Source organism: Bombina bombina, chromosome 3 (assembly GCF_027579735.1).
Source record: "Bombina bombina isolate aBomBom1 chromosome 3, aBomBom1.pri, whole genome shotgun sequence".
In the NCBI taxonomy this organism is placed as follows: Eukaryota; Metazoa; Chordata; class Amphibia; order Anura; family Bombinatoridae; genus Bombina; species Bombina bombina.
In genome coordinates this window covers 1,082,868,242-1,082,893,926 of record NC_069501.1, presented here as the reverse complement: position 1 = coordinate 1,082,893,926, position 25,685 = coordinate 1,082,868,242, and the positions used below count along the sequence as shown (strand labels likewise).

Sequence of the window (25,685 nt, the reverse complement as noted above, 5' to 3'; positions counted from 1 at the left end):
GAAGTTCACGGCTGCTCTGGAGCTTAGCAGGACTTAAACTCAGTTAACAATAGTGCAATAATAACATGCTCTTACATATAAGAGTATTTTATTTTTACACTACTTCCCTTTAAAGGGACACTGAACACAAATTGTTTTCTTTCGTGATTCAGATAGAGCATGCAATTTTAAGCAATTTACTAATTTACTCCCATTATCAATTTTTCTTTATTCTCTTGCTTTCGTACGGCTAGATTTAGAGTTTTGTCGGTAACGACCCGCGTAGCTAACGCTGGCTTTTTTCTGGCCGCACCTTTAAAATAACTCTGGTATTGAGAGTTCACAGAATGGCTGCGTTAGGCTCCAAAAAAGGAGCGTAGAGCATTTTTAACGCAACTGCAACGCTCGATACCAGAGTTGCTTACGGACGCGGCCAGCCTCAAAAACGTGCTCGTGCACGATTCCCCCATAGAAAACAATGGGGCTGTTTGAGCTGAAAAAAAACACCTGCAAAAAAGCCGAGTTCAGCTCCTAACGCAGCCCCATTGTTTGCTATGGGGAAACACTTCCTACGTCTGCACCTAACACTCTAACATGTACCCAGAGTCTAAACACCCCTAACCTTACACTTATTAACCTCTAATCTCCCGCCCCCGCTATCACTGACCCCTGCATATTATTTTTAACCCCTAATCTGCCGCTCCGTAAACCGCCGCTACTTACATTATCCTTATGTACCCCTAATCTGCTGCCCCTAACACCGCCGACCCCTATATTATATTTATTAACCCCTAATCTGCCCCCCACAACGTCGCCTCCACCTGCCTACACTTATTAACCCCTAATCTGCCGAGCGGACCGCACCGCTACTATAATAAAGTTATTAACCCCTAATCCGCCTCACTAACCCTATAATAAATAGTATTAACCCCTAATCTGCCCTCCCTAACATCGCCGACACCTAACGTCAATTATTAACCCCTAATCTGCCGACCGGAGCTCACCGCTATTCTAATAAATGTATTAACCCCTAAAGCTAAGTCTAACCCTAACACTAACACCCCCCCTAAATTAAATATAATTTTAATCTAACGAAATAAATTAACTCTTATTAAATAAATTATTCCTATTTAAAGCTAAATACTTACCTGTAAAATAAACCCTAATATAGCTACAATATAAATTATAATTACATTGTAGCTATCTTAGGTTAGGATTTATTTTACAGGCAACTTTGTAATTATTTTAACCATGTACAATAGCTATTAAATAGTTAAGAACTATTTAATAGTTACCTAGTTAAAATAATTACAAAATTACCTGTAAAATAAATCCTAACCTAAGTTACAATTAAACCTAACACTATACTATCAATAAATTAATTAAATAAAATACCTACAATTACCTACAATTAAAACTAACACTACACTATCAATAAATAAATTAAATACAATTCCTACAAATAACTACAATGAAATAAACTAACTAAAGTACAAAAAATAAAAAAGAACTAAGTTACAAAAAATAAAAAAATATTTACAAACATAAGAAAAATATTACAACAATTTTAAACTAATTACACCTACTCTAAGCCCCCTAATAAAATAACAAAGCCCCCCAAAATAACAAAATGCCCTACCCTATTCTAAATTATTAAAGTTCAAAGCTCTTTTACCTTACCAGCCCTGAACAGGGCCCTTTGCGGGGCATGCCCCAAGAAGTTCAGCTCTTTTGCCTGTAAAAAAAAACATACAATACCACCCCCCCAACATTACAACCCACCACCCACATACCCCTAATCTAACCCAAACCCCCCTTAAATAAACCTAACACTAAGCCTCTGAAGATCTTCCTACCTTATCTTCACCATACCAGGTTCACCGATCCGTCCTGAAGAGCTCCTCCGATGTCCTGATCCAAGCCCAAGCGGGGGACTGAAGAGGTCCATGATCCGGCTGAAGTCTTCATCCAAGCGGGAGCTGAAGAGGTCCATGATCCGGATGAAGTCTTCTATCAACGGCATCTTCAATCTTCTTTCTTCGGGAGCCATCATCTTCCATCCGACGCGGAACATCCTCTTCTCCCGACGCCTACTAGCCGAATGACGGTTCCTTTAAGGGACGTCATCCAAGATGGTGTCCCTCGAATTCCGATTGGCTGATAGGATTCTATCAGCCAATCGGAATTAAGGTAGGTATATTCTGATTGGCTGATGGAATCAGCCAATCAGAATCAAGTTCAATCCGATTGGCTGATCCGATCAGCCAATCAGATTGAGCTTGCATTCTATTGGCTGATCGGAACGGCCAATAGAATGCGAGCTCAATCTGATTGGCTGATCGAATCAGCCAATCCGATTGAACTTGATTCTGAATGGCTGATTCCATCAGCCAATCAGAATATTCCTACCTTAATTCCGATTGGCTGATAGAATCCTATCAGCCAATCGGAATTCGAGGGACGCCATCTTGGATGACGTCCCTTAAAGGAACCGTCATTCGGCTAGTAGGCGTCGGGAGAAGAGGATGTTCCGCGTCGGATGGAAGATGATGGCTCCCGAAGAAAGAAGATTGAAGATGCCGTTGATAGAAGACTTCATCCGGATCATGGACCTCTTCAGCTCCCGCTTGGATGAAGACTTCAGCCGGATCATGGACCTCTTCAGCCCCCCGCTTGGGCTTGGATCAGGACATTGGAGGAGCTCTTCAGGACGGATCGGTGAACCTGGTATGGTGAAGATAAGGTAGGAAGATCTTCAGGGGCTTAGTGTTAGGTTTATTTAAGGGGGGTTTGGGTTAGATTAGGGGTATGTGGGTGGTGGGTTGTAATGTTGGGGGGGGGGTATGGTATGTTTTTTTTTACAGGCAAAAGAGCTGAACTTCTTGGGGCATGCCCCGCAAAGGGCCCTGTTCAGGGCTGGTAAGTTAAAAGAGCTTTGAACTTTAGTAATTTAGAATAGGGTAGGGCATTTTGTTATTTTGGGGGTCTTTGTTATTTTATTAGGGGGCTTAGAGTAGGTGTAATTAGTTTAAAATTGTTGTAATATTTTTCTTATGTTTGTAAATATTTTTTTATTTTTTGTAACTTAGTTCTTTTTTATTTTTTGTACTTTAGTTAGTTTATTTCATTGTAGTTATTTGTAGGAATTGTATTTAATTTATTTATTGATAGTGTAGTGTTAGGTTTAATTGTAACTTAGGTTAGGATTTATTTTACAGGTAATTTTGTAATTATTTTAACTAGGTAACTATTAAATAGTTCTTAACTATTTAATAGCTATTGTACATGGTTAAAATAATTACAAAGTTGCCTGTAAAATAAATATTAATCCTAAAATAGCTACAATATAATTATAATTTATATTGTAGCTATATTAGGATTTATTTTACAGGTAAGTATTTAGCTTTAAATAGGAATAATTTATTTAATAAGAGTTAATTAATTTCGTTAGATTTAAATTATATTTAATTTAGGGGGGTGTTAGTGTTAGGGTTAGACTTAGCTTTAGGGGTTAATACATTTATTAGAATAGCGGTGAGCTCCGGTCGGCAGATTAGGGGTTAATGTTTGAAGTTAGGTGTCGGCGATGTTAGGGAGGGCAGATTAGGGGTTAATACTATTTATTATAGGGTTAGTGAGGCGGATTAGGGGTTAATAACTTTATAATCATAGCGGTGCGGTCCGCTCGGCAGATTAGGGGTTAATAAGTGTAGGCAGGTGGAGGCGACGTTGTGGGGGGCAGATTAGGGGTTAATAAATATACTATAGGGGTCGGCGGTGTTAGGGGCAGCAGATTAGGGGTACATAGCTATAATGTAGGTGGCGGCGCTTTGCGGTCGGCAGATTAGGGGTTAATTATTGTAGGTAGCTGGCGGCGACGTTGTGGGGGGCAGGTTAGGGGTTAATAAATATAATACAGGGGTCGGCGATGTTAGGGGCAGCAGATTAGGGGTACATAAGTATAACGTAGGTGGCGGTCGGCAGATTAGGGGTTAAAAAATTTTAATTGAGTGGCGGCGATGTGGGGGGACCACAGTTTAGGGGTACATAGGTAGTTTATGGGTGTTAGTGTACTTTAGAGTACAGTAGTTAAGAGCTTTAGTTAAGAGCTTTATGAACCGGCGTTAGCCCAGAAAGCTCTTAACTACTGACTTTTTTCTGCGGCTGGAGTAGTAGATTTCTAATGCTCACTTCAGCCACGACTCTAAATACCGGAGTTTGAAAGATCCCATTGAAAAGATAGGATACGCAAATGACGTAAGGGGATCTGCGGTATGGAAAAGTCGCGGCTGAAAAGTGAGCGTTAGACCCTTTTTTGAGTGACTCCAAATACCGGCGGTAGCCTAAAACCAGCGTTAGGAGCCTCTAACGCTGGTTTTCACGGCTACCGCCAAACTCCAAATCTAGGCCTTTATTTGAAAAAGAAGGCATCTAAGCTAAGGAGCCAGCAAATTTTTGGTTCTGAACCATGGACAGCACTTGTTTATTAGTGCTGTCCAATCAGCAAGGACAACCCAGGTTGTTCACCAAAAATGGGCCGGCATCTGAACTTACATTCTTGCTTTTAGAATAAAGATACCAAGAGAATGAAGAAAATTTGATAATAGGAGTAAATTAGAAAGTTGCTTAAAATTGCATGCTCTATCTGAATCACAAAAGAAAAAAATTGGGTTCAGTGTCCCTTTAAGTATCAGATGAATACTGGCTGATAATAAAAACATGATCAGCTCTAGCAGCAGTGAACAGGGAAAAGGCTCCACAAGCCTTGGAAATAATAACTCGTACAGGTAGAAAACCCTTTAACCAAAATGCTTGGGACCGGAAAAGGTTTGGATTTTGGAATATTTGCGTCTTTAATATGGGACAGTTTGGAGAGGGGTTGGAACCAACTGTAAACAACAATATCATATGTCATTCAGGCAATATTTACATGTCATCATACAGCTTATACATGTAACCTAAGTGTAGTTTTATATAATTTTTGTATTACTTTTGTGATTTACAGACAGGAAAAAACATAATTTATGCTTACCTGATAAATTCCTTTCTTCTGTTGTGTGATCAGTCCACGGGTCATCATTACTTCTGGGATATAACTCCTCCCCAACAGGAAATGCAAGAGGATTCACCCAGCAGAGCTGCATATAGCTCCTCCCCTCTACGTCACTCCCAGTCATTCGACCAAGAATCAACGAGAAAGGAGAAACCAAGGGTGAAGTGGTGACTGGAGTATAATTTAAAAAATATTTACCTGCCTTAAAAAACAGGGCGGGCCGTGGACTGATCACACAACAGAAGAAAGGAATTTATCAGGTAAGCATAAATTATGTTTTCTTCTGTTATGTGTGATCAGTCCACGGGTCATCATTACTTCTGGGATCCAATACCAAAGCAAAAGTACACAGATGACGGGAGGGATAGGCAGGCTCATTATACAGAAGGAACCACTGCCTGAAGAACCTTTCTCCCAAAAATAGCCTCCGAAGAAGCAAAAGTGTCAAATTTGTAAAATTTGGAAAAAGTATGGAGCGAAGACCAAGTTGCAGCCTTGCAAATCTGTTCAACAGAGGCCTCATTCTTAAAGGCCCAAGTGGAAGCCACAGCTCTAGTAGAATGAGCTGTAATTCTTTCAGGAGGCTGCTGTCCAGCAGTCTCATAGGCTAAACGAATTATGCTACGAAGCCAGAAGGAGAGAGAGGTAGCCGAAGCCTTATGACCTCTCCTCTGACCAGAGTACACGACAAACAGGGAAGACGTTTGTCGAAAATCCTTAGTTGCCTGCAAGTAGAACTTGAGGGCACGAACTACATCCAGATTGTGTAGAAGACGTTCCTTCTTTGAAGAAGGATTCGGGCACAGGGAAGGAACCACGATCTCTTGATTGATGTTCCTGTTAGTGACTACCTTAGGTAAGAACCCAGGTTTAGTACGCAGAACTACCTTATCTGAATGAAAAATCAAATAAGGAGAATCACAATGTAAAGCTGATAACTCAGAGACTCTCCGAGCCGAAGAAATAGCCATTAAAAATAACACTTTCCAAGATAACAACTTTATATCAATGGAATGAAGGGGTTCAAACGGAACTCCTTGTAGAACGTTAAGAACAAGGTTTAAACTCCATGGCGGAGCAACAGTTTTAAACACAGGCTTGATTCTAGCTAAAGCCTGACAAAAGGCCTGGACGTCTGGATTTTCTGACAGACGCCTGTGCAACAAGATGGACAGAGCTGAGATCTGTCCCTTTAATGAACTAGCCGATAAACCCTTTTCTAAACCTTCTTGTAGAAAGGACAATATCCTAGGAATCCTAACCTTACTCCAGGAGTAACCTTTGGATTCGCACCAGTATAGGTATTTACGCCATATCTTATGGTAAATCCTTCTGGTAACAGGCTTCCTAGCCTGTATCAGGGTATCAATAACCGACTCAGAAAAACCACGTTTTGATAAAATCAAGCGTTCAATTTCCAAGCAGTCAGCTTCAGAGAAGTTAGATTTTGATGTTTGAATGGACCCTGTATCAGAAGGTCCTGTCTTAGAGGTAGAGACCAAGGCGGACAGGATGACATGTCCACTAGATCTGCATACCAAGTCCTGCGTGGCCATGCAGGCGCTATTAGAATCACTGATGCTCTCTCCTGTTTGATTTTGGCAATCAATCGAGGAAGCAGCGGGAAGGGTGGAAACACATAAGCCATCCCGAAGTTCCAAGGTGCTGTCAAAGCATCTATCAGAACCGCTCCCGGATCCCTGGATCTGGACCCGTAGCGAGGAAGTTTGGCGTTCTGGCGAGACGCCATGAGATCTATCTCTGGTTTGCCCCAACGTCGAAGTATTTGGGCAAAGACCTCCGGATGAAGTTCCCACTCCCCCGGATGAAAAGTCTGGCGACTCAAGAAATCCGCCTCCCAGTTCTCCACTCCCGGGATGTGGATTGCTGACAGGTGGCAAGAGTGAGACTCTGCCCAGCGAATTATCTTTGATACTTCCATCATTGCTAGGGAGCTTCTTGTCCCTCCTTGATGGTTGATGTAAGCTACAGTCGTGATGTTGTCCGACTGAAACCTGATGAACCCCCGAGTTTTTAACTGGGGCCAAGCCAGAAGGGCATTGAGAACTGCTCTCAATTCCAGAATGTTTATTGGTAGGAGACTTTCCTCCTGATTCCATTGTCCCTGAGCCTTCAGAGAATTCCAGACAGCGCCCCAACCTAGTAGGCTGGCGTCTGTTGTTACAATTGTCCAGTCCGGCCTGCTGAATGGCATCCCCCTGGACAGATGTGGCCGAGAAAGCCACCATAGAAGAGAGTTTCTGGTCTCTTGATCCAGATTCAGAGTAGGGGACAAGTCTGAGTAATCCCCATTCCACTGACTCAGCATGCACAATTGCAGCGGTCTGAGATGTAGACGTGCAAAGGGTACTATGTCCATTGCTGCTACCATTAAGCCGATCACCTCCATGCATTGAGCTACTGACGGGAGTTGAATGGAATGAAGGACACGGCATGCATTTAGAAGCTTTGTTAATCTGTCTTCTGTCAGATAAATCTTCATTTCTACAGAATCTATAAGAGTCCCCAAGAATGGAACTCTTGTGAGAGGAAAGAGAGAACTCTTCTTTTCGTTCACTTTCCATCCATGCGACCTTAGAAATGCCAGAACTAACTCTGTATGAGACTTGGCAGTTTGCAAGCTTGAAGCTTGTATCAGAATGTCGTCTAGGTACGGAGCTACCGAAATTCCTCGCGGTCTTAGTACCGCCAGAAGGGCACCCAGAACCTTTGTGAAGATTCTTGGAGCCGTAGCCAATCCGAATGGAAGAGCTACAAACTGGTAATGCCTGTCTAAGAAGGCAAACCTTAGATACCGGTAATGATCTTTGTGAATCGGTATGTGAAGGTAAGCATCCTTTAAATCCACTGTGGTCATGTACTGACCCTTTTGGATCATGGGTAAGATTGTCCGAATAGTTTCCATTTTGAACGATGGAACTCTTAGGAATTTGTTTAGGATCTTTAAATCCAAGATTGGCCTGAAAGTTCCCTCTTTTTTGGGAACCACAAACAGGTTTGAGTAAAACCCTTGTCCTTGTTCCGACCGCGGAACCGGATGGATCACTCCCATTAATAACAGATCTTGTACACAGCGTAGAAACGCTTCTTTCTTTATCTGGTTTGTTGACAACCTTGACAGATGAAATCTCCCTCTTGGGGGAGAGAATTTGAAGTCTAGAAGGTATCCCTGAGATATGATCTCTAGCGCCCAGGGATCCTGAACATCTCTTGCCCAAGCCTGGGCGAAGAGAGAGAGTCTGCCCCCCACTAGATCCGGTCCCGGATCGGGGGCCCTCGATTCATGCTGTCTTAGGGGCAGCAGCAGGTTTCCTGGCCTGCTTGCCCTTGTTCCAGGACTGGTTAGGTTTCCAGCCTTGTCTGTAACGAGCAACGGCTCCTTCCTGTTTTGGTGCAGTGGAAGTTGGTGCTGCTCCTGCTTTGAAATTCCGAAAGGGACGAAAATTAGACTGTCTAGCCTTAGCTTTGGCTTTGTCTTGAGGCAGGGCGTGGCCCTTACCTCCTGTAATGTCAGCGATAATTTCTTTCAAACCGGGCCCAAATAAAGTTTGCCCTTTGAAAGGTATATTAAGTAATTTGGACTTAGAAGTTACATCAGCTGACCAGGATTTTAGCCACAGCGCCCTACGTGCCTGAATGGCGAATCCTGAGTTCTTAGCCGTAAGTTTGGTTAAATGTACTACGGCCTCCGAAATGAATGAATTAGCTAGTTTAAGGACTCTAAGCCTGTCCGTAATGTCGTCCAGCGTAGCTGAACTAAGGTTCTCTTCCAGAGACTCCATCCAAAATGCTGCCGCAGCCGTAATCGGCGCGATGCATGCAAGGGGTTGCAATATAAAACCTTGTTGAACAAACATTTTCTTAAGGTAACCCTCTAATTTTTTATCCATTGGATCTGAAAAAGCACAGCTATCCTCCACCGGGATAGTGGTACGCTTAGCTAAAGTAGAAACTGCTCCCTCCACCTTAGGGACCGTTTGCCATAAGTCCCGTGTGGTGGCGTCTATTGGAAACATCTTTCTAAATATTGGAGGGGGTGAGAACGGCACACCGGGTCTATCCCACTCCTTAGTAACAATTTCAGTTAGTCTCTTAGGTATAGGAAAAACGTCAGTACTCGCCGGTACCGCAAAGTATTTATCCAACCTACACAATTTCTCTGGTATTGCAACAGTGTTACAATCATTAAGAGCCGCTAAAACCTCCCCTAGTAATACACGGAGGTTCTCCAATTTAAATTTAAAATTTGAAATATCTGAATCCAATCTGTTTGGATCAGAACCGTCACCCACAGAATGAAGCTCTCCGTCCTCATGCTCTGCAAGCTGTGACGCAGTATCAGACATGGCTCTAGTATTATCAGCGCACTCTGTTCTCACCCCAGAGTGATCACGCTTGCCCCTTAGTTCTGGTAATTTAGCCAAAACTTCAGTCATAACAGTAGCCATATCTTGTAATGTTATCTGTAATGGCCGCCCAGATGTACTAGGCGTCACAATATCACGCACCTCCCGGGCGGGAGATGCAGGTACTGACACGTGAGGCGAGTTAGTCGGCATAACTCTCCCCTCGCTGTTTGGTGAAATTTGTTCAATTTGTACAGATTGGCTTTTATTTAAAGTAGCATCAATACAGTTAGTACATAAATTTCTATTGGGCTCCACCTTGGCATTGGAACAAATGACACAGGTATCTTCCTCTGAATCAGACATGTTTAACACACTAGCAAATAAACTTGCAACTTGGTTACAATCTTATTTAACAAAAACGTACTGTGCCTCAAAGAAGCACTAAACGATTAAATGACAGTTGAAATAATGAACTGAAAAACTGTTATAGCATCAATCCTTGAAAACAACACAACTTTTAGCAGAGGTTTGTTCCCATTAGTAAAGTAACAATAATTAAATTTGAAACGTAAAAATAACAGAGCAACGTTTTTAATCACAGTCAATATATAAGTCTCACAGCTCTGCTGAGAGAATCTACCTCCCTTCAACGAAGTTTGAAGACCCCTGAGTTCTGTTAGAGATGAACCGGATCATGCAGGAAATACAAGAGTAACTGACTGGAAATTTTTGATGCGTAGCAAAGAGCGCCAAAAACGGCCCCTCCCCCTCACACACAGCAGTGAGAGAGAAACGAAACTGTCACAATTAAAACAAGCAACTGCCAAGTGGAAAAATAATGCCCAAACATTTATTCACTCAGTACCTCAGAAAATGCAAACGATTCTACATTCCAGCAAAAACGTTTAACATAATAAATACCTATTAAAAGGTCTAATGTATTTTTTACAGAGTAATTCCAGTGAAGTACCATCCCCAGAATACTGAAGTGTAGAGTATACATACATGTCATTATAACGGTATGGCAGGATTTTCTCATCAATTCCATTCAGAAAATAAAAACTGCTACATACCTCAATGCAGATTCATCTGCCCGCTGTCCCCTGATCTGAAGCTTTTACCTCCCTCAGATGGCCGAGAAACAGCAATATGATCTTAACTACTCCGGTTAAAATCATAGTAAAAACTCTGGTAGATTCTTCTTCAAACTCTGCCAGAGAGGCAATAACACGCTCCGGTGCTATTGTAAAATAACAAACTTTTGATTGAAGTTATAAAAACTAAGTATAATCACCATAGTCCTCTCACACATCCTATCTAGTCGTTGGGTGCAAGAGAATGACTGGGAGTGACGTAGAGGGGAGGAGCTATATGCAGCTCTGCTGGGTGAATCCTCTTGCATTTCCTGTTGGGGAGGAGTTATATCCCAGAAGTAATGATGACCCGTGGACTGATCACACATAACAGAAGAAATTACAAGTTTGGATTTTGGAATTCTGGATTTAGGTATTTGAACCTGTAATACATTTTAATATACCCCTTATACTACGACACACCAAAGAAAAATTACTTTAACCCCTTTAGGGCTGGGCGATATGGGCAAAAATGAAAATCGTGATTTTGGACCCAAGAAAACACGATTGCGATTTTAATCGCGATTTTCTTATTAATGACTATAACACCTTAATTTTTCAATAAAAAAAAATATTTAACACTACAGAATCTTAATGTACATGTTGCTCAATGTCCAATACACTCTGGGAGCATAAAATACAAACCACAAAATAGTTAAAGTAAAATTAACTGCCTGTGCTGTGGTTACATAGTAGACACTAGCCAGTTCTTAGGTCTTCTGACACAACATTGTCATGTGGTACGATTAACATATGAAGCAGTGTAAACATGGAGAAACCTGAAAAGTGCTGACTTTACAGCAGTATGATTTGTGTATAAGTGCAGTAAAGGTAGTACAATGCACACACTGCTGCATTTGTTATTTAATTAGATGAGTGACTGTCCAGGCAAATATGAGGGATGTGGCATTGACCTGACATCCTGCAGCCTGTCATATTACATCACACAGCTATTCTGTAGTACATAACAGAACACTAAGAACAGTTATAGTTAGAGTCCATAATACAAACAAGTGAACTCAACACATACAAAGCTAATTGAAATGAAATTAGCTGGCCAGTTCTTATCACATTGTTCATGTTTTCTTGGGCAGTCAGTCTAGCTGTGGTATGAGTAACATATGAAGCAGAGTGCATGGAGAAACCTGAAAAGTGCTGACTTTCCAGCAGCATGATTTGTGTTTCTAAGTGCAGTTAAGGAAGTACAATGCACACTGCTTCATGTGTTAGTCATTTAGCTGAGTGACTGTCCAGGAAAACATGGGGAATGTGTCATTGACTCTCATCCTCCCTCTCCGCCTCCATTTTCATGATGAACAGAGAAATATATATACATATATATATATCAGGTAAAAAGAGTTTATATTCTGCGCCTTTCTTCTGCGGAGTATACAGTTGTGGGGCAAAAAACAGCCCCTATAACTAAGCACTTACTTCAGGCAACCTCAATCCGTATGAGGTAAGTGATCACCAGAGTATAGATGTTGTTCCAGGATCAATGTAGGTTGTCATCCGTAAGCTGATTAACTGATGTAGAAGTAACAATATATCCAATGTGCTATGAAAAACCGGGTTGAGTGCAGAATCTTCGCCACCCAGTCAGATGTCGGCCACTTTATCAGGTACACCTGTTCAATTGCTTGGTAACACGAATTGCTAACCAGCCAATCACATGGCAGCAATTCAATGCATTTCGGAATCTAGATGTGGTGAAGACGACTTGTGGCAGCTCAAAGTATGTAGGTCTCTCCACTAGGTATTTTTGAGGAAAATACCTAGTGGAGAGACCTGCATGGGCATTTTATCCTTTCTAGGCTGGAGAAGCAGCAGAGACAGAAACATACTTTGAGCTGCCACAAGTCGTCTTCACCACATCTAGATTCCGAAATGCATTGAATTGCTGCCATGTGATTGGCTGGTTAGCAATTCGTGTTACCAAGCAATTGAACAGGTGTACCTGATAAAGTGGCCGACATCTGACTGGGTGGCGAAGATTCTGCACTCAACCCGGTTTTTCATAGCACATTGGATATATTGTTACTTCTACATCAGTTAATCAGCTTACGGATGACAACCTACATTGATCCTGGAACAACATCTATACTCTGGTGATCACTTACCTCATACGGATTGAGGTTGCCTGAAGTAAGTGCTTAGTTATAGGGGCTGTTTTTTGCCCCACAACTGTATACTCCGCAGAAGAAAGGCGCAGAATATAAACTCTTTTTACCTGATTTTCTTTCTAGCTGTGGAGACAAGCTGGGAGTCTCCACAAATCCTTTTTCAGCAGCCTTTCTGAACATCTAAATAAATCTGTGGACTTGTGCTATTACGCATATATATTTGTATTTATTTCCGTTATATTATACGGGATTTATTTATGTATTTATACATACATTTATATTTATACGTCACTTAATAGAACTAATACAGCGCGGGTATCACATCTTTTTCTCACATATATATATATATATATATTTTTTTTTTTTAAATTGGGCGATTAAACGCAGTTTAAAATCGCATATGCGATTAATCGTGCAGCCCTAGTATATATATATATATATATATATATATATATATACACACACACACGTCATGCAGTATTATTGTACCACATGATGTATATATATGTCCAAGCTGCAGGAAGCTCCAGCAGTCCTGGCTGTAGTTATAACCGAGAGCTGGAGTTCCTGAGCTCATGGCATCTACCTGCATATGGAACCGGAGCACGCTGGAGGTAAGGGAGGGAAACCGGGAGGCGGGTGTGTAGTCCAGCAGCAGAGGGAGAGGGAGGGATGGGGAGCTACACTACAGAAAAAAAGGTGGGGGGGCCTAGACATCGATTGAAGGAAGGGGGAGGTGGGGGGACCACTACACTACAGAAAATGTTTGCACAAAAAAAATATCAAAGAAAATTAATAAAAAAGATGGCCGCAAGTAATGGGAGGGTTAGAAAGCTATTGGGGGGGGGGAGATCAGGGAAGTGGAGGGTTGAGGAGGAACACTACACTGCAGAAAATAAAAGGGACAGTATACTATAAAAATGTTTTTCCCTTAATGTGTTTCCAATTACTTTTTTTACCAGCTGCAGAGTATAACATGTATGAGATTTGCTTTTTTAAGGGTTATTTGTGTATATGAATTAGCTGATTTTGTGTTTTGAAGACACAACCTAATAAAATGGGTTGAGCTTGTAGGTATAATCAGATCTCATTACTTTATCACATTGTGTACATATACCTGCTTCTTTATCTTGTATCTGTCTATAAACCAATCACCAATACTTGGAGAGAACAATGGAAAATTACCATTTTATTACCTTATCTCTTCGATAACCCACTGGGAGTGTAATTTCTTCTACTGGCTGTGTTAACACAGCTTGGCCTTGAGGCTAAAAACTTTCAGGATGGGTGGGGATACCACAGGCTAAATCAACAATTTTAAATGCCAATATAAGGGTAATGGAAATACTTGTAAACAACTTATTACACTCCAGCAGATACAGTGGATCATTGGGAACAAATTAAAGGGGAGAATATTTTTGAGTAAACTGTCCCTTTAAGATGGGAGTGACCAGGTAGGGATTAGGAGTTGGGAGGTGCCAGGTGGTAAGGTAATCTCTACACTAAAGCTAAAATTAACCTTACAAGCTACTTGATTAACCCCTTCTCTACCGGGAATAAGAGAGGTGGGGTGCACATCTGCAATCAGCGGTGTTCTTATAACCAAAAAGCAATAGCAAAGTCATATATGTCTGCTATTTCTGAACAAAGTGGATCCCAGAGAAGCTTTTACAAGCATTTGTGTCATGATTGCACACGTGGTATGCAAATAATGTCAGTGATCGCATTTGGCAGTAAAATGGTGGCATGAAATATACCAAAAAGGGCCTAGATCAAAACCTTTGGTTGTCTACATATATATATATATATATATATATATATATATATATATATATATATATATATATATAGTTTTGGCAGGTAAATAAAAAACAAACAAGGCTCTATTTCTGTTTAAATGGAGTGATAGCAAAAATGCAAAAAAGTCTACATTTTTTGGGGCACGTAATTTTCTGAAAGTCCTGGTAGCAAAGAGGTTAAAAAAATGTCTGTTTGATGCATCACTTCAACAAGTCTTTAAATAACTTGCTCAAAACAAAAAATAACAAGATGCAACCTATTATACACAAAGTAACAAATAATAAAAAAACAAATAAGTGCACTAAAGGATATAATCCAAAAGATACTCCATCTGGTAATTTCATCCTTGTAGAAAAACCTCCAAAGAAGAAAAAATGGAAATAGTGACACAAGTAATCACATTTATATTCACATATAGATAGAGCCGTACTCACTTCCTATGGAGTTTATAACTTAGCTCTCAAGTATAATCGCTCAAGCGTAGCCTCCCTTCACAGGCTTAAAGGCATATGCAAGAACCACTGTAAATTATTCTTTTCTTACACAGGCACCAAATAAATAATATATACAATATTTATTGGTAAAAGACACTCCGGGGTTTGACATACAACTCTTCACATGCAATACAAGCCGTTTCACATCGCGAGTATAACCGTTACTAGCAGTTCAAACTGTTGGCTCCACCCTCCTGGTGACATAGGTCCGTAACATCAGACGGCTCTATCTATATGTGAATATAAATGTTATTACTTGCTTCCCTATTTCCAGTTTTTCTACAAGGAGGAAATTACCACACATTAGTGCACATATACACACTTATTTGTTTTGTATTTTAAATAACTTACTATTCTCAACCATAAACAAAGGACAATGATTTAGAATTATTTTTCCCCCTCCAAGGTGAAGTAATGGAACACATCTAATCTATGGTGAAGGAAAATCCACAAATGTCACAACCGGATCATAAAAACGTGTTATTACTATATAATTGACATATATGGGGATGGCATAAGTCAGTGACCAACTTCCTAAACGTGGATGCCACAGATCAATATTTTAGAAGCATTAACGGCCGCTATAAAAAACACAAAGAATATATATTCCCTAACAATGTCCATATTATTAGCTCCACTTTTCCCTGGGACCACAAAAACAAGGGCAGAGGGCTGCAAGCTGGCTATCCCTCGCACAGGTGATACTAATTACAAACCAAATTTGATTGCAAAACCCTCAATCTACCCATTAGAATTACATTTTTAGAGGGCTGGACTAATTACTTTCCAAACTCTAGACACCTCCAGTATATATATATATATAATTTAACTGTTATTGTTTGATGCACCTATGCCCAGAAAACCTACCCTCATAGTCCTCTATTATTCAGGACAAAAGAAATGCTATGAAACAACTGAATTAATCGGATTTTACCCACTTGCAATATATGAGAAACTTAGGCTGGTGTATAGATTATTACATGTTTCCAAATGGCAAATCTCTTTCTCAGAAAGGGATAGAATATTGTGAATTTATGTTATTCTTATAAGACTTGGAAAGAGTTTAATTTTCCCTATTTACTAAGAATAGGGAGATTTTATACTGTAAAACAGAAAAGGGGAAGACAGAGCGCAAAACCATTCTAAGTGTGAACCAATAAAAATATTTTATTACAGACCAAACATATATACAACACACTCACATGAAGTACCCTCAAACAAATATGAGGTATGATGCAGGCGTGTATCGTATAAAACGATAGTGCAGATCCAAAGTGTCCCTCTGATAACCAGTCTGTATCCTGCAGGCTGAGACAAGTCAACTATGTTAGCAGGAACTGTTTAATCCGGCACCAGCTGATCAAGCAAGTTCTTTAAAACGCAACTTTTGACAGATACCGCGGACTCTGAAGCACCCTTTGAGTCGGCTAAAGGGAAAATGCTTCAAAACTGATCTCGTAGTGTAATGGGTGTGGCTTTGCGCTCTGTCTTCCCCTTTTCTGTTTTACATGTCATGTTGAGAGGTGTTCCAGCACCTGATTGATTAGGAGCAGCATTATCCACCTGGAGATCTTAACCTTTTAAGGACTCATTGACAGACATATATACACACAATATACCTTTTTATGGTTTGTAAGTATTCAATGTGTATGTTATAAATGTCTACACATTGCTGCACTGTTGCTTGAATACTATAAACAGTTCATTTGTTTATGAATACTATACACAGTTTTTATTAACTATATGCTAAATTTTTAGTAGTGCTCATATGTGTGAGATTTTATACTGATTGTAAGTTTAAACATAAATAGCAATTAAAAATACTCAATTTTTCTATGAAAATGGTTCGTTTTCCACTGTCTCAGAACGCCTTGAGTACACCTTGCAAGATTCAGATCTCTGAACCAGCAACATTTTACATGATTGCTTGACTGAAGGAGATTATTTATACTTGTCCATAACTCGTCAAAGCAAAGACTTAAGGAATGCTCAAAAAGCTTTTCAAGGGGTTTGTCCTTGGACTTCACAATAATGCAAATTTTGATAAACTGACAGTTTATATATCATATTATGATGATAATATGTTTAAATCACCGGTGCCCTTTTTGCTTTTATGTCATCATACCTTTTTCTTCTGTTACATGCTGAAGTGTCTGTGCCACTTGCTTACATTCAAGTAATATTGAGCATGAAGGAAACTCTTGATCGATCACAACCTGCTCCACAGGCTGAAACTTTCCTTGCTAAAAGATAAAGTTTAAAAATGTAAAAACAAAAAAAAAAATAATAAGGCCTACACATTTTGGGGTTTTACAAAACATTTAAAACATTCTAAATTACATTTTTTTCCAGCTCATAATGACATAACACGTGAACACTTAAAGGGACAGTCAACACAAAAATTGTTATTGTTTAAAAAGATAGATAACGCCCATTCCCCAGCTTTGCACAAACAACATGGTTATATTAACATACTTTATAACCTTTAAACCTCTAAATTTCCGTTGGTTTCTAAGTCCCTAAAGACAGCCCCACTGATCACATGCTTTTGTATTTGCTTTTCACATCAGGGGAAGCTAGTTCATGTGAGCCATATAGATAACATTGTGCTGACGCCCGTGGATTCTAACAACTCAGCACTAATTGTCTTAAATGCAAGTCAATAGATAAAGTCATGTGATCAGGGGGCCGTCAGAAGATGCGTAGTAACAAGGTTATCACAGTGGTAAAAAGTGTATTATTTTCTGTGCAAAACTAAGGAATGGGTAATAAAGGCATTATGGACGCACGTACCTCTTGCATTATGGACGCACGTACCTCTTGCATTATGGACGCACGTACCTCTTGCATTATGGACGCACGTACCTCTTGCATTATGGACGCACGTACCTCTTGCATTATGGACGCACGTACCTCTTGCATTATGGACGCACGTACCTCTTGCATTATGGACGCACGTACCTCTTGCATTATGGACGCACGTACCTCTTGCATTATGGACGCACGTACCTCTTGCATTATGGACGCACGTACCTCTTGCATTATGGACGCACGTACCGCTTGCATTATGGACGCACGTACCTCTTGCATTATGGACGCACGTACCTCTTGCATTATGGACGCACGTACCTCTTGCATTATGGACGCACGTACCTCTTGCATTATGGACGCACGTACCTCTTGCATTATGGACGCACGTACCTCTTGCATTATGGACGCACGTACCTCTTGCATTATGGACGCACGTACCTCTTGCATTATGGACGCACGTACCTCTTGCATTATGGACGCACGTACCTCTTGCATTATGGACGCACGTACCTCTTGCATTATGGACGCACGTACCTCTTGCATTATGGACGCACGTACCTCTTGCATTATGGACGCACGTACCTCTTGCATTATGGACGCACATACCTCTTGCATTATGGACGCACATACCTCTTGCATTATGGACGCACATACCTCTTGCATTATGGACGCACATACCTCTTGCATTATGGACGCACATACCTCTTGCATTATGGACGCACGTACCTCTTGCATTATGGACGCACGTACCTCTTGCATTATGGACGCACGTACCTCTTGCTGGTAAATTCTTGCAAAATCAAATTCTTTACATTACTTATTACTTGACATTATTTCAAATGCTGTTGACATTGTACTATAGTAAAATAGCAGCAAATCATAAAAAAGTTACTTGCCTCTTTATCAGCTTTGATCAAATAATATAATATCAAAAACAAAGGATCCATTGGTGTCACAAACAAAAGTCTTCCATCTAGAAATAATAAAATGCAAACAGAAATTAGCAATAGTGACACAGCTCTCATCCACGTCTTTAAATAAATAATACACACTCAAATGTGCCTACAGTTTTGTCCAACTTAAAGGGACAGTCTAGACCAGAATTTTTATTGTTTTAAAAGATAGATAATCCCTTTATTACCCATTCCCCAGTTTTGCAATACCAACACAGTTAAATTAATATACTTTTAACCTCTGTGATTATCTTGTATCTAAGCCTCTGCAAACTGCCCCTTTATTTCAGTTCTTTTGACAGACTTGCAGTTTAGCCAATCAGTGCCTGCTCCCAGATAACTTCACGTGCACGAGCACAGTGTTATCTATATGAAATACATGAACTAACACCCTCTAGTGGTGAAAAACTGTTAAAATGCATTTTGAAAAGAGGTGGCCTTTAAGGTCTAAGAAATTAGCATATGAACCTCCTAGGTTAAACTTTCAACTAAGAATACCAAGAGAACAAAGCAAAATTGGTGATAAAAGTAAATTGGAAAATTGTTTAAAATTACATGCTCTATCTGAATCATGAAATTATTAATTATTTTGGCCTAAACTGTCCCTTTAAGATTGTAACATATAACACAATACTGGCCAGTATATAGCTGTAATCTTTAAAACAGGGGCACTTTAATTTATAAAAAATTTGAAAGATGCTTCGTTTGTGAGCAATTAACAAATTGAGTCATTACCAGATGGTGTAAGCACCTTAGGCTCTCTGAGCAAGTGCTGTGTTTAAAATGCTGGCACACTGAGCATATTTAAATACACTTTTGAAACAGCTATAGCTTTTATTAGATACATTTTTGCTAGTACATTTATATTACAAAAATGCTTCTATTGAAAAGTGAAATGCATCCATGTTGATTTCAATTTTGGCTTGAATGTCCCTTTAAAGTGATTGTATAGGATAACACAATATTGGCCAGTATATAGATGGCAACTTTAAAACAGGGGCACTTGAATTTATTAAAATTTTGAAAGACACTTTGTTTTAAAAATATTATATATATATATATATATATATATATATTTTGGTAAACATAACGCCATTCCTCCGCCCACATCTTCTACCTTCTTTAGCACATTGATGACGAATCCGGCGTCCTCCAAACGTTGCGTGCCCCACAAACTGGACGCCAAAGGGAGCATAACGATTGGAGGAAGCCGGCTTCGTCATCGATCTGCTAAATTTTCAGAAAGGTTTTCGATCTGCTAAATTTTCAGAAAGGTTTTCGATTTGGAATTAATGCCTTAAAGAGACTTCAATTCTGATGCAAAGCTTCCGGACCCTGAGCAAGTAATAACCTGGGTTACCCAGTTTCTCTAATGATTAAAGGGACACTGAACCCAAATTTTTTCTTTCATGATTCAGATAGAGCATGCAATTTTAAGCAACTTTCTAATGTACTCCTATTATCAATTTTTCTTTCTCTTGCTATCTTTATTTGAAAAAGAAGGCATCTAAGCTAAGGAGCCAGACAATTCTTGGTTCAGACCCACTTGTTAATTGATGGGTGGATTTAGCCTCCAATCGGCAAGGAACCAAAAATGGGCCAGCTTCTAAACTTACATTCTAGCTTTTCAAATAAAGATAGCAAGAGAATGAAGAAAATTTGATAATAGGAGTAAATTAGAAAGTTGCTTAAAATTGCATGCTCTATCTGAATCATGAAAGAAAAATTTGGGTTCAGTGTCCCTTTAAGAGAAAATCAATTTTGCATCACAATGTCCCATTAGGTAATATAAACTTGTATTTTCCTTTAACCGGCATTTTAATACTAATGCAAAGTAAAAAGTTGTATTACTTTTAAGCCAGTAATCCAGGCAATTTTACAAAGGAGCTTGCTATACATAGGTATAAAACACATAACTAATACTATAGTTATTAAAAAGGGAAACGCTCACCTTGCTGAACAGTCTGACCTATAAACCAGGATCGATACTCCTCACGGAATGCTTTCACTTCGAACAGCTGCTTTCCTGAGCTGGCAAACAAAAACATGGCTCCCTGGCCTAAAAAAACAAAAAGGGTGACACCAATAACAGAAGAGCTGGAAAGGAAAGGGCAAGTCTGTCACAGAAATTATAATGGCTTTATTTTGCTTTTTTATCAATTACGCCTTAGATTAGATGAAAAAAAGGTTTTATAGTAATGCACCATAACATCATTACTCAAAAAAATCAACTGAACAAGTGTCATAGTGTTTTCATCTGATGATATTAGCATTATACTTTAATGGAAGTGTTGCGCCTTTAGAGGGACATCAAAAGGCAAAAATGAAATGTTCAAAAGGCGTTAGAGCATTTTATTACTGTACTGTCCTCTGAATAGAACTATGTGTTTTTAACCCTTACATCAGCTACATAGCAGAAATGCACTACTAAGGGCTAGATTTATTAAAGCTGAGGCGTACAGGGGCGTGTATATGCGCCCCTGTACGCCTCAGCTCGCCTGTGGCGGGCGAAATTACCCGCAGGTATTCGCTATTGCACACAAGCGCAATTTTGCGCTCGCGTGCAATCCCGCCCCCTGCCCGCGCACAGCCAATCACGAGGGGGCAGGAGCTGTCAATCTCCTCGGTCTGACTAGACCGAGGAGATTGAATTTCGCCACATTAGAGGTGGTGAAGAGGTTAGGGAAGCGACGGTCTGGTGACCGCTGCTTGATAAATGACGGCGAGCAAGTTCTTGTGAGAACTTGCAGCCGTAAGGCTTTAATAAATCTAGCCCTAAGACCTAGCTGAACATATCTGGTAAACCAATGACAAGAGGAATATGTGTAGCAAATCGGTCACCACAGAGCACCCAGTTGAACATTACTGCTCCTGAGATAATTTAAATGAGTCTTAAAACCATGAAAATTTTATTTTGACTTTCATGTCGCTTTAAAGATTCCAATTAGGGTGTAGTGCTACATAATTAAACAGTGAAACAGACATTACAAAAACCAAACAAAAAAAACAAGGAAATGCAGAAGTTAGTAACAGGAAGTGAAACAGTACATTTAAAGGGATAGTCTAGTATAAATTAAACTTTCATTATTCAGATAGGGCTTTTAATTTTAATCAAATTTCCAAGTTACTTTTATCATCAAATTTGCTTTTTTCTCTTGGTATTCTTAGTTTTAACTAAACATAGGTAGGCTCATATGCTAATTTCTAAGCCTTTGAGGGCTGCCTCTTATAACATGATTTTTAAATCTCTTTTCAACAGAGACAGAAAGTACACGTGGGCCATATAGATAACACTGTGTTGAGGCACAGGGGGTTAAGATTTAGCACAAAACAATGCTAAATGCAAGACAATAGATAATAAACAGTCACAGTCATGTGATCAGGGGGCTGGAAGAAGGTTCCTAGATACAAGGTAATCACAGAGGCAGCCCCACATTGCCTCTTCCTGGAAAACAGTGCACATGATGAGAGCTGCCTGCTGATGCTGGGAAGAGGGCTTTGGAACTCTGTATTTCAGCCACCAGGTCCCTTACAGGGATAAATGACCCCTCTTCTAAAAAGGGGGAATATGTAAGATGCAGGTGATCACTGTAAAAAAAAAAAACTACAGCAGCACTGAAAGTGCTGTTTAACATGAGGTGAAGGGTGCTCTAATAGAGCTCCTATCTCGCCCTGTTTTAGCTATGGTGCAAGTGACCCCAAACGACAGACCTCCCTCTTTTAAATGAGGAGTAATTTACCCCTCTAGCATGCAGATGGTCACTGTTAAAAACAGGGATCATCTGCCCCACTAAATGCACATACTTAGTGATCACCTGCCCCAAGTATACACTAGTACAGTGTTTGAGGATGGGGCACTTTTAGAGAGATATAAAATCTCAGCTTAGAAGAGGTGAACCCTCTCTTTCCAGCGTGTGGTCTCCTACACCTGTCAATAGCTGTTAATTGGCATAAAAATGGCAAACACATACATAATGCAGTGTTCTCCCCAGGAGCTTTGTAGCGGGTGCAGCACCCAGCTGATTTTACTGACCACCCAGCTAAAAGTTTAGCCAATATTAAAGTGATTGTAAAGTTTAATGAATAAGTGCCGGGTAACTAAAAGTAATCTTAAAAACAGGGGCACTTTCATTCATTAAACTTTACAACAACGCTTATTTTTAAAAATACTTTCCTTTGCGAGCAGTCACACACTGGATGCATTTACACAACTAAGTATTATATGGCTGCCTTAAACAGGATAGGTGTGTAAAATACTAACATGAAAATGGGGAGAAAACACCTTATAAACAGAAAATCACAAGAAGCAAAAAAGAATGGATATATACTGTAAAGTATGTACACTATAGTCATGTTTATATCCATTTAAGGAAACAAATATACGTTCTGGCAACATATCTAGAGGTGAAGTATGCACAAAATAATTTGTTGTTTTGTTTGTCTCTCAGCAGACTGGCCTCTAACGTAACCTCCTGGGGTTTATACTGCATGAGTGGGCTCAAGGGTAAATCAGGTAATGACGTTTCCCAGGTGTGTGTGTTGGTGATCAAATTATCCTCTGAATTTTTCAGACAGCTTAGTTTTCTCTACTTCTGAGCAGCTGCAGACACAAGGCAAGTATTAATGTAATACCGTCTCACTGAATAAGCAGTTCCTATGCAGATACTTATTCAAAATAGCCATGCAACTTAAAGTGCTTGTAAAGTTTAAATGTAAAGCCCAGTATTTAAAAAAAGATATATTTAAGCACAAGGGCACTTTAAGTCATTAAACTTTACAATGACGCTTCTTTTTTAAAATACTTACCATTTTGTTACGTTAAATATACCGCCGATCCTCCGCCCGCATCTCCTGTATTTAGCATATCAATGTGCTCAATACAGGAGATGCAGGTGGAGGATCAGGGGTGTGTTTAACGTAACAAAATGGTGATTTAAAAAAGAAGCATTGTTGTAAAGTTGAATGACTTAAAGTGCCTATGTTTTTAAGAGTATTTTTAAATACTGGGCTTTAATTTTAAACTTTACAATCACTTTAAGGTATTATACTAAATGTATATTGTATAATGTAGATTTATAACACACAAGAAAATGCTTAAAGGTATCTGAAACCCCCCAAAAAGTTTATTTTGTGATTCATATAAGTTTCCAATTTACTTTGCTTTGTTTCCATGGTATTCCTTGTTGAAGAGATACCTAGGTAAGTGTCTGGATTACTACATGGCAGGAAAAAGTGCCGCTATCTAGTGCTCTTGCAAATGGATATTATTACAAAACTGATGCAATATAGTGCTCCAGACACGTGCACACTCCTGAGCTTATCTCCTGGATTTTGAACAAAAGATACAATGAGAACAAAGAAATGTTGGTAATGGAAGTAAATTGGAAAGTTATTTAAAATTCTATGTTCTATTTGAATCATGAAATCAAATTCGACCCTAAATATTAGTCAGAGAGGACTTAAAAGAGACATAAAAAAAAAAAACTTTCATGGTAAAATGGATATGAAACCCAAATTTTTCTTTCATGCTTCAGATAGAACCTGTAATTTTAAGCAACTTTCTAATTCACTCCTATTAGCAATTTTTCTTCATTCTCTTGGTATCTATTTAAAAAGCAGGAATGCAAGCTTAGGAGCCAGGCCATCTTTGGTTCAGCCCCCTGGGTAGCGCTTGCTAATTGGTGGCTACATTACAAAGCTGCTTAAAATGACATGTTCTATCTGAATCATGAAAGAAAAAAAATTGGGTTTCATATCCCTTTAAGATAGAGCATACGATTGTAAGAGACTTTTCAATTTACTTATATTATCACATTTACTTTGTTAAAGGGACATTAAATAAATGTTACATGCACAGTATTGAGTTATTAATGCACCGCCTCCCTCTAGTCATGGGTGCGCCATGCTAAAATCTACATTCCATTGCCGACGTGTTTGCGCATGTGCAGCTTCTCTCAGATACATGCAGTGAAACCTAACTTCAAAAATGGCAGAACTATAATTAAAGGGAAGTGCATGAAATATATTTAGTGTTTATTGTGCCTTTAATGTTAGTGCATTGCTGCTCTAAGGCTGACTTTACTTGTGTGTTTAAACCATTTGTGGAAATTAAACACATTGCTCTAAGCAAGCAACGGTGCAATAATAAAACAAACTATAAGGTTTAACCATACCAGGGAACGATTTCTATATTCATTCTATGTCACCTATATTTGCCAGGCCCACCTTGTGTAATGGGGTATACATCAGATGGCTATGTTCTCCAAAAGACCTATTTATTGGGCACACCAGCCGGCTGATTTTAATGGCCACCCAGCTACAATTTAAGCTAATATTAAAGTGAAGGTAAACTTTGGTGAATGAAAGCCCGTTTTTTAAAAATACTATTTAAAATAGGGGAACTTTCATTCATCAAAGTTTACAAAGCAGCCGTTTTGGTAAAAAATTTCCTTTTTTTCTTTTCACTGCTACAGCTTCCTCCACCCAGAGATCCTCTCTTCACACGTCAGCAATGACTAATCCTGCTTCCTCCAATCGCAGCTTTCCCCCCAGCGTAGTCATTGCCTGAGGCCATGCTGTGATTGGAGTAAGCCGGATTAGTCATTGCTGACGTGTGAATAGAGGATCTCTAGGTGGGGGAAGCTGCTGTAGCAGTGAAAAGAAAAAAAGGTAATTTTTTTAACAAAACGGCTGCTTTGTAAACTTTGATGAATGAAAGTGCCCCTGTTTTTAATAGTATTTTTAAAAAACGGGCTTTCATTCACCAAAGTTTACCTTCACTTTAAGATATTATTCATTGTTTTTTGCACAAATTTTCATTAACAAAATTTATGTTAAATGATGACGTTATTTTGTGCTTTTGATAGATTATGTAATATTTATAAATAACAGAAAATTTTATAATATTGCAAAGTATTACACGGCCCCCCACACAGCTACTTTAGAATGCCCCTTGGATGGCAACATTTT

General features: G+C 39.4%; 1 protein-coding gene across 1 annotated transcript in view; it reads right to left on the bottom strand.

Annotated features, from left to right (window-relative positions):
• RNASEH2B (ribonuclease H2 subunit B) overlaps nt 1–25,685 on the bottom strand; it is a gene marked incomplete in the record, with an annotated part of 120,315 nt that overhangs the window by 67,491 nt on the left and 27,139 nt on the right. The window contains 3 exon segments of the mRNA XM_053708378.1: nt 17,078–17,195; nt 18,660–18,736; nt 20,668–20,775. Coding sequence (XP_053564353.1) covers nt 17,078–17,195; nt 18,660–18,736; nt 20,668–20,775 — 303 coding nt within the window.